Source organism: Primulina tabacum, chromosome 1 (genome assembly GCF_025594145.1).
Source record: "Primulina tabacum isolate GXHZ01 chromosome 1, ASM2559414v2, whole genome shotgun sequence".
Taxonomy (NCBI): domain Eukaryota; kingdom Viridiplantae; phylum Streptophyta; class Magnoliopsida; order Lamiales; family Gesneriaceae; genus Primulina; species Primulina tabacum.
Genome location: NC_134550.1, coordinates 2100090 through 2108704, shown reverse-complemented (window position 1 = coordinate 2108704; position 8615 = coordinate 2100090). Strand labels below are relative to the sequence as shown.

The 8615-nt window shown below is 38.3% G+C and overlaps 2 protein-coding genes across 7 annotated transcripts; one reads left to right on the top strand and one right to left on the bottom strand.

Moving 5' to 3' along the window:
- The first annotated feature begins 790 nt into the window (after positions 1-790).
- Positions 791-5113, top strand: LOC142555798 (uncharacterized). Of its 4 annotated transcripts, none has more exons than XM_075667008.1 (14): positions 791-936; positions 1115-1217; positions 1314-1403; positions 1803-1868; positions 2035-2100; positions 2237-2322; positions 2443-2488; positions 2566-2620; positions 3203-3279; positions 3380-3560; positions 3638-3765; positions 3863-3967; positions 4573-4731; positions 4830-5113. In XM_075667008.1, exons 2-14 carry the CDS (start codon positions 1197-1199, stop codon positions 4902-4904), a joined length of 1155 nt encoding a protein of 384 aa, XP_075523123.1. In that variant the 5' UTR covers positions 791-936; positions 1115-1196; the 3' UTR covers positions 4905-5113. The 4 variants fall into 4 exon arrangements, with proteins under 4 accessions (XP_075523123.1, XP_075523274.1, XP_075523045.1 ...); XM_075667159.1 differs by having other exon boundaries at positions 825-1041; XM_075667084.1 differs by having other exon boundaries at positions 831-936; positions 1088-1217.
- A 437-nt stretch (positions 5114-5550) lies between these two features.
- On the bottom strand, positions 5551-8172 carry LOC142555633 (uncharacterized). Of its 3 annotated transcripts, none has more exons than XM_075666813.1 (5): positions 7894-8172; positions 6692-7298; positions 6278-6602; positions 6079-6160; positions 5551-5914 (listed from the first exon to the last, which is right to left on the bottom strand). In XM_075666813.1, exons 2-5 carry the CDS (start codon positions 7245-7247, stop codon positions 5738-5740), a joined length of 1140 nt encoding a protein of 379 aa, XP_075522928.1. In that variant the 5' UTR covers positions 7248-7298; positions 7894-8172; the 3' UTR covers positions 5551-5737. The 3 variants fall into 3 exon arrangements, with proteins under 3 accessions (XP_075522928.1, XP_075522854.1, XP_075522768.1); XM_075666739.1 differs by lacking the exon at positions 7894-8172 and adding an exon at positions 7415-7887; XM_075666653.1 differs by lacking the exon at positions 7894-8172 and adding an exon at positions 7571-7887.
- Positions 8173-8615: the final 443 nt, after the last annotated feature.

Below are 8615 nucleotides of genomic sequence, written 5' to 3'. Positions count from 1 at the left end.
AGGATTTACATAAGTCTATTACTTGTGTTCAACACTACATTCAGTATTCAGATTCATGTTATTTTTTCTTTTAATTTAATTGTTTTGTTTCTCTTCTGATTCGCTGCATCAGGAATTTCAGAGACTCGAAGATGGTGGGTGTAGCAATTGAGTAAAGAAGAAAATCACGCCGGAGATGGTGGTTTTGATCCTGGTGCCTTCATCGTCTCGCCATGCTTCGGTTTAGCTCCACCGCAACCTTGACCACAAATGCCCCTTCTACGTACCATCCGAAGCCATATTGTTTTGATTCACTAGAACGTGCACCGCCGTGCATGGTTGTCTTGGATGAAACAAGGGTCCTGGTGGCATACGCCGCATGCATAGGCGGCAGCCGACAATGGTACTGGTATGGAATTGAGGTGGAGCACGCCGAGGCAATCCAACGCATATGATGCGAAGATGGAATGCAGCACAAATTCAAATATTGTTTAACTAAGCGTAACTATCCCATGGTATAAAAGAAGAAAAAAAGACGTCATTTTGACGACATGTTAGCTTCCATTAATTAATTCATCCAAAAATTATATATCTTAATCGTTATATTATTTTAATTTAATATTAACCAAAATTGACATCTTTCTTAAATAAAATTTAATGTTTTTGTCAAAGTCAATTGTTGACCATTGACAGTACGGTCAAATGGGTCTTGACCTTACTCTGAAATTCTAAGTTTCATTGTTTCTATTTCCTTGACAAAAGAAAAAAAAAGAAAAAAAGAAAAAGGAAAAGCGTGTTAGTATACGGGATAAATCGCTATTTTTCCTTTTGGCCATATGTAACGTGAAAAACAAAAGTCAGTTGAGCTTATAACCGCGGAAGGCTGCGCGGCGAGCGATTGAGAGGGGGAGCGCGAGCGAGCGACTTTAGGGTTTTGATTCCCAATCGAATCGAAAGGTTAGTGATGAGAGCCCGGAAGCTATTCAGAGTCATTCCTTTATGAATTCTGTTTTTTCTTTAGGCATTTTATCTGTCTTCAATATCAAGGATCGGAAAAATATGGTGAGTTTGATTTGGTATCTTGTGCTGATTGTGTGTTGTGAGAAAGAGGTGTGCCTATTATTGTTGTGTGCAGGAAGAGTGCTTGAGCGATTGAGGGTTATTGAGAGAGAGAGGGGAGGAATTCGAGAGCGGCCACATCTATTTCGTCAATCGTCATGTCTGATCGGAAGCTTGTCGTAAGTTTACAGATTTTCGTCAATGGGACCAATAAAGCGATGTCCTATCATATCGAATTTGTGATTTTGTGAATGTGCTTTGGTTTTCCTCTTTAGGTTTTGGGAGTTCCCTGGGATGTGGATACTGAAGGGTTGAGAGAATACATGAGCAAGTTTGGGGATTTAGAAGATTGTATCGTGATGAAGGTTAGTTCTTGGCTGTTTTGGTTATAAAGATCTGGTTTTGGTGTCTGACACCTCTTGAGTATTGTTCTCGAGTTTACAGGCTTAATGTTTTTTATATTTTCATAAGATTGTTTCGTTTTTGGACTTCGAGTAGGAGGGAATTGATAAATTGTCTCCCCCACGAACGCTTTATCGTGGGAAATTTCTGTTTTTTTCTGTTGATTTCTCATTAATTTTGTATACCTGGAACTGTTTTATTTGATTTTTGGACGGTGATCAATTTTTTTATGATGTGTCTTCATATTTTTCGTATGTGCGGCATTGAGAACGTAATTATACTTTCTCAGTTCTTACAGTTATGATATTGTTGGGTTCAATAATTAAAGACATCCCTTATCTTTTTTGATGTAATGATTTCAGGAGCGGTCCACAGGCCGTTCGCGCGGCTTTGGATATGTAACATTTGCTGCTATTGAGGATGCCAATGTATGCAATGCACTGCTTTGACACATGATTGTAACCCTTTTATGTTATTCCGCATGGTTTGAATTCCAATGTTCATTCAACTGTCCATTGTGGTTTCTATGTGTGCATGAGAGCAGAATTTCAAGCAGTATTGTGACAACATATTTTCTGTGTGCGCATGCTACAGGCTGCATTAACTAGCGAGCACTTCCTTGGCAATAGGGTTCTGGAAGTCAAAATAGCCACACCTAAGGTTACCTTCTTAAATCATTCAGCTGTTCCACAATATCCATTTCAAAGTCCTGAACCTGTCCATAATCCATTTTTTTTTGTTGGTGGCTGGTAATAACCCTGATGTTCTATTTGAATCTTCTATGTGCTGTTCGCAGGAGGAGATGAGAGCACCATCAAAGAAAGTGACCAGGATTTTTGTGGCGAGGATACTACCATCTGTGACTGAAGCTGCATTTAGAAGGTTCCTTGGACCTCGTATACCATTTCCTTGTTTTGTCTAATTTGTTGATTTTCAGTGGGGATTGGGTGTGGATTTACACTTGACGAGACTAAATGTGATTTATGTTATATGATTTTGCAGCCATTTCGAAAAGTACGGTGACATAACAGATTTATACATGCCAAAGGTTAATACTTCTGTCTCATTTCCTATGAATGGCAGTTTGAAAAACATAGCATCGTATCATCCAATTTTTGTTCTCAGGATCCAAATACCAAAGGTCATCGTGGAATTGGATTCATCACCTTTTCAATTGCTGGTAATTCTATTGTTAATGTTGTTCTTATAATCTTATTTACTTTTTTCTGTATGGTTTTTATGGGTACCTTTTGAAACCTTTGTGAGAAGTTTATTAGGTGTAGGTTCTATTTGCACATGTCCAATTATTCAAATGCATGCAATATGGTACCAGTATATCCTTCTTGTGTCTTTTCAAGAAACGTCAAATGCCCACATCCTTTCATCTTGCTGTAATTAGCTATTTTCTTAAGTTATTGGCTTTTAGTGGTGTTCCTTCCCATGCATCTCTTGCTGGATTGTAATTTGGCTTGTCCATGTGGTTCTTAACTGTACGAATTCACTATCATAATCATATTCCTTTCGAATTGCAAAGAAAATTTAAGCTGAGGCGATTTTCATGATTTTGGGAATTCTTTCGAATCCTTGTGGCCAATTTTAGAAATTAGAACACCGGAAAGGTTAAGCTTTTCAATGTGACTACTTGCTGCAGTGTTCATGACTCTTTTTTTAGTATGCATTTGGTGTGCAGGCAAGGCCATTTTTTGCCTTTTTATTGTTTTACTGCAGAACCAACCTTCCATCCTGTCTTTTATAATCACAGATGCAGTGGATGATCTGATGGCTGACACACACGAATTGGGAGGATCAACTGTAGTTGTGGACAGGGCAACTCCAAAGGTAGCTACAATTTTATTTTTAAAATTCTAGTTAAATTTGTAAATTCATTGTATAGTTAGAGTCTCCTTGTTCACTTGATAATAATGATAATATACTGTAGGAGGATGATGTTAGACCTGTTAGCAGAATGCCTCAGGGTGGGGGTGGGGGTGGGGGTGGAAGAGGCGGAGGAAGAGGAGGAGGATATGGAGCTTATAATGCTTACATTAGTGCTGCTACTAGATATGCTGCGCTTGGTGCTCCAACCTTGTATGATCATCATCCTGGTCCTTTTTATGGAAGTAAGTTACTTCCTGAAAGCAATCTTGGTCATCTTTTAAACGATGTGTTGCACTCAGTTGTATAATTGTTGATTAAGGAGGGGAGCCACCTCGTGGGATGGGCAAAAAGGTTTTTGTTGGCAGGCTTCCTCAGGAGGCAAGTGCAGAAGATCTTCGTCAGTATTTTGGCAGATTTGGTCGTATTTTAGATGTTTATGTTCCAAAGGTAAGAAATAGATGCGATAGTTCATATTTTATCTGTACTTGTTTAAATAATTGTGTGAATTGTCGCTTCATTATGTGAATTGTCGTACTTTGCATAGGACCCCAAGAGGACTGGTCATCGAGGATTTGGTTTTGTCACTTTTGCTGATGATGGTGTTGCAGACCGCGTAGCTAGAAGATCTCATGAAATATGTGGGCACCAGGTGTTACTCTGTCCAGGAAGTTATGATTTTTACAGATGTTTTATGCTCCCGATTTTAAAGATTTAGGTTTCAAAACATCGTGATTCGTAATTTTCCTTAAGTTTTCTGCAATGTAAAATCTCGAACACCTCGGGCAATGCTTGATGTACCGGTCTAGCGGGTTCAGTTTCACCCGTCACTTGTGAGAAAGTACCTAAAACTTAGGACTGATTTATCGGCAAGACAAACAGAAAAGTGATCACTTTGTTATCTGACAGACGTCAGAATGTGTTTTTCACTTCCATCAGTTACCAGAGCTTTCCTGCCAATGGCAGCCTCAGAAGATCTTCACAAATTAAATACCCCAGCAAAAATTCATTTTGATGCATTATTTTTTGTAGAGTTTCACTATATATATATATATATATATATATATGTATGTATGTATGTATATAATTCTTGCATTTGTGGATCTTATCTCTTTGGTGGTGAAATGCCCATTTCTATTTACAGATCTTTGATGTAACATTCCTTGTATTTGTTTGGTCTTCAACATGCATGGTAATTGTAAATGAGAAATAGTACGAGTATTAGTAATATAGAGGTTTTAATCCGATGCATTGCAGGTTGCAATTGATTCTGCTACACCAATTGATGATCCTAGCCCCAGTAGTAATTTCATGGTGAGTAATCCTCCCGAGCCATATGGCTATGGTGGACCAGGGTATGGTGGACATATGCGTAGCAGTTATGGCAGAATGTATGGCAGCCTGGATTTCGACGATGTGAGTACAGTTGGTCCTGGAATCGAATTTTCGTTATAATATTCTCACCATTGTGCTAACACTCGATCCTTTCTATGTTGTGTATGTTTGTTTGATAGTGGGGTTATGGAGCGGGTGGCAGTATGGGTGGTGGTAGACCATCACGCCCAGATTACAGGTACAGGCCTTATTAGTTGCCGAAAGACGGCTGCATCTACATCTGGTCTTGTTTATGAAATGTGAACCATTGCTTTTGGGATTCGTGGATGATCATGAAGCCAAATGTTTTATCTTATTTATCTTATTCATCCATTAGTCGGTTATGTAAACATGTGAGTTATTGATTCGTTGTTCTTTACAATTTAACTTGTTAAATTGGATGTTATTGAACGATGTTTCCTACTGTGTTACACGGTTTACATTAGGGGTAGATAGCACAAACCAAGTTCAGGACGTAAGTGCCAACAGCCAGCCCCATGGGACTACACCCAACCACAGTTTCAAAATCTGAAACCAAAATAGCTTTTGATGTTTGGTTTTGGTTCCTAAAAATAATCATCCTGAAATGCGTGGAATCAGAACAATAAATTATTTTTTAAAAACTAATTAGGAATATAACTTTTTGATTTTGGAACCCAACCTCAGGTTTCGATTTCTCAAAATAATCAACCGGAACTGTGCGAGTTCATTTAATTAAATTTATTCCTTTATGTTTTTAATAATATCTTATAAAATAATTGTTGCATAATTAGTTTAGCTGTTTTGCTTATTAAATCATTTTTTTCCTCATTTTAAGGGATATAATTTAGTTCAAATTGATTCAAATCATGATTGATGCTGTTAAAATGGAACCTGAATAATTAGAAACCGGAATACTGCGGTACTTCTCGTTTGCCAGTGCAGTAAAAACTCAACTGGCGCCAGAAATAAATCAACCATATTGACAAACAATATTCGAGGTCAAGAAAGCACGAGGAAGTTTTAAATTTGATAGCGAACCAGGAAAGAAACATTATTCCATAAACTACTAATTCCTATGGCAAAGAAAGCGATGGCTGAAAGAGCGCATTTTCACAAATATTGAAGTTTGAGAAGTTTGATTTTCCACCAGTGAGTTTCTCATGGTTAGAGCTCTTGCCTGCGAGATTTCGAGTTCCTTCAAGATTTTGTCCATCGAGGCTGATCGCATCTTTTCTAGCTTCATCTAAGGAAACAGAATTGTTAGCAAGGGTCGATACGATTCAACTAACATCCTACACAAGACTGAATTTGTATTTTTTTTCCAAAAAGAAGAAGAAGAAAAGAAATAGAATATGATACATCAGGTCATTTAACACCGCTAAATTGGTGTGATGCTACAACACGAACCTCGAGTTTTTGAACTGCTGCTTCAGATTTAGCCTGCTGCAAATTCTCCCAAGCACTGATCTTGGCCTCTTCTCTTTGCAACCTGCGAAATCCAAGAAGAAACCTTGTTATCTTGCATCCTTTTGGAATTTTACAAATTCTCTAATTTGTGATCCTTAATTCGCAAATATTGGGTAATCGGGCTCCCATATTGACACACCTGACGTGTTTTCTTGCTTCAGCACTACTCCAAGGTGAGGGTAAGTCTTCAGTATTTCTTGAATCTTTCATCTTCCTTAGTCCTTGTTTCTTGGCGTCCCTGCCTGTACTTGTGCCTTTGTCTACCTGGACATCTCTAACTTCATCTTTTGCAGAAACATTGTCGTTTGGGACTGATCCAGATGAAGGAAAAATGGAGAATGATAGTCTCCCTTTGGTAGATGAATGAGTGCTTCCTTCCGGACTCATTTGAGTCGCCATATCCCTTCGTGAAACATCCAGGGAAACTAGGCCTTCCTCCTCCTTTGTTCTGTCAAGTGTGTCTCCTAGATGTTCAATTCGTCAATTGAAAACATGACTTTTCATGCGACTAGTTTTATCGTAGATTTATCATGCGAGAGAACATCATATGTACCTTGAGAAGTAGGAAACATAGTTTCACTGAGAACATCTGACGTCCCAGGCACACCAGTACTCCGATTTATATTATTTCCATGGTACAGAGAATCTGATTTTGAAATGATCCTAGCATCATACTGAAACGATAAACCTTCAGGTACCAGTACCCCAGTAGTAAGCTGTGAATTTCCCATGAAATTCTGGACACTGCCACCATCCATGGTGGGTGAATAGTTGGATAGGTACACAAGTCCGGGAGATCCCAAAGGGCCACTCTTCGACTTTGGGTGCCTCTGAGATTGAGCTGCAAAAGTGTTGAAAGGACTATGACCTGAAACAGGGCTCCTAATCCATCTCTCAGCATCGTCCCATTTCGAAGGCAGAGCCCTCCCACTGTTAAAGGGTATCAAAGCAGCAGCACTAATATGCCTTCGACCACCACTACTTGTTGCCAGTGGCACTCGCTCGGAATTCCATCCTTTCGGAACTTCGTCTATGGTACCACCATATTCAGGTGTTCCTGGGCTCGTATAGGCACCGGAGTGCCTAAACGACCCTGAGTACTTCCTCATTGCTCCAAAAATCCAATTGTCGAGAAATCTTGAAGTCCTTATAGAATCAGTCTTGAAGTAATAACAGGGTAAGACTTACATTCAAATGCTCGAAAAACTAGTAACTCGAAGCTATATCACAAACCTTAACGCCTAACAAAGTTCTGAACAGACCAAATAGAACTTACACAGTTTCGAATTGTTTCAAAGTCCTGCAACTTCTTGATCCTATGGCTAGAGATAGTAATGATTGTCTACAAAATCATAATTTTCCCGAGTCTAAAACTCTTCCAGGACCTAAAAAATACATTACTCGCTCTATAAATGAAGTCTTGGATACACACCTTAATTTTAACGGGCATGGACCACAGAAAGGCTCATGATTGGAGTGTAAGAGTAAACATAAAAAGCTTCCAAGATATTGACATTTTCCATCAGAGAACACAACTTAAAGCTTTAAAATCCACTACCCATCCTCCTAATACCACACATTAAATCCACCCTTTCATTTTCAAAATAGCTCACCATCACATTTCCCAAAAAGTTCCTGTTTTTAATGCTCCACAAAACACAGAGAGAAAAGCGCACACAGATCAAATAAACATATGGGACCACAGAATGATGAAGCAGATAGAGGCAAAATTAGCTATACTTTCAATAGAATTACCTTTTCTGCGTCGGAACTCAGAATATGAGCCGCGTAAATCTATGAACAGTACTTCACTTCCGCTCATGTTTCTTTCGCCATTCTCGTTGAATTCTTAGAGTCGATGTTGAGAAGAAGCGAAAAGGGTTGCTGAAAAATAGTTGGGAATCAAGAAAATTTAGTTTTCAATGGGAGAAAGATAATGTTTTTGTCGGAGGAATTTTGATCGACTCTGTAATAATAGAGTTCATGATGAGAGGAAAAAGAATGGCTTCTGATAATGCCAGAGCAATTCTCGTAATGCCAGAGCAACTTTGTACACAATTTACTCATTTACCCTTGTTATGTAATATAGCTTGTATAAATTTTAATTTCATCTCTCCCGAAATTTTATATTAGCATGACACATTACACAATCGCCTAGGCGTAATTTGATACACATGATACTATAAACATGCGATATATAATATAAGTATAAGTTAAGGATAAATAAGATGTAAAATATTATATTTAATGTTTGGTATTTTTTTAATAAAAGTGATTAAATTTACATATCAGATTGTAATGACAAAATTAATGTAATGCCTGAGATTTTGATTCTATTAATCTGAGATTATTGATTATGAACTAATGTGATTATAGCCGGACCATTTCGAAAACCAGATTGGGCAAAGCATATGAATTGTACAAGTTTTGGACAGAACTATTGGCGCCCGAGTGGTAGAAAGTGACCGCCCGAGCGC

Excerpts from the sequence above, each read along its gene's own strand:
- LOC142555798 (XM_075667008.1), top strand. The coding sequence starts at position 1,197 with ATGTCTGATCGGAAGCTTGTC. Across the intron at positions 2,101-2,236 it reads TCAAAATAGCCACACCTAAG|GAGGAGATGAGAGCACCATC; the intron begins GTTACCTTCTTA and ends TGCTGTTCGCAG. Across the intron at positions 4,732-4,829 it reads GCAGCCTGGATTTCGACGAT|TGGGGTTATGGAGCGGGTGG; the intron begins GTGAGTACAGTT and ends TTTGTTTGATAG.
- LOC142555633 (XM_075666653.1), bottom strand. Across the intron at positions 6,603-6,691 it reads TATGTTTCCTACTTCTCAAG|GAGACACACTTGACAGAACA; the intron begins GTACATATGATG and ends TTGAACATCTAG. Across the intron at positions 6,161-6,277 it reads GAAGCAAGAAAACACGTCAG|GTTGCAAAGAGAAGAGGCCA; the intron begins GTGTGTCAATAT and ends TGGATTTCGCAG.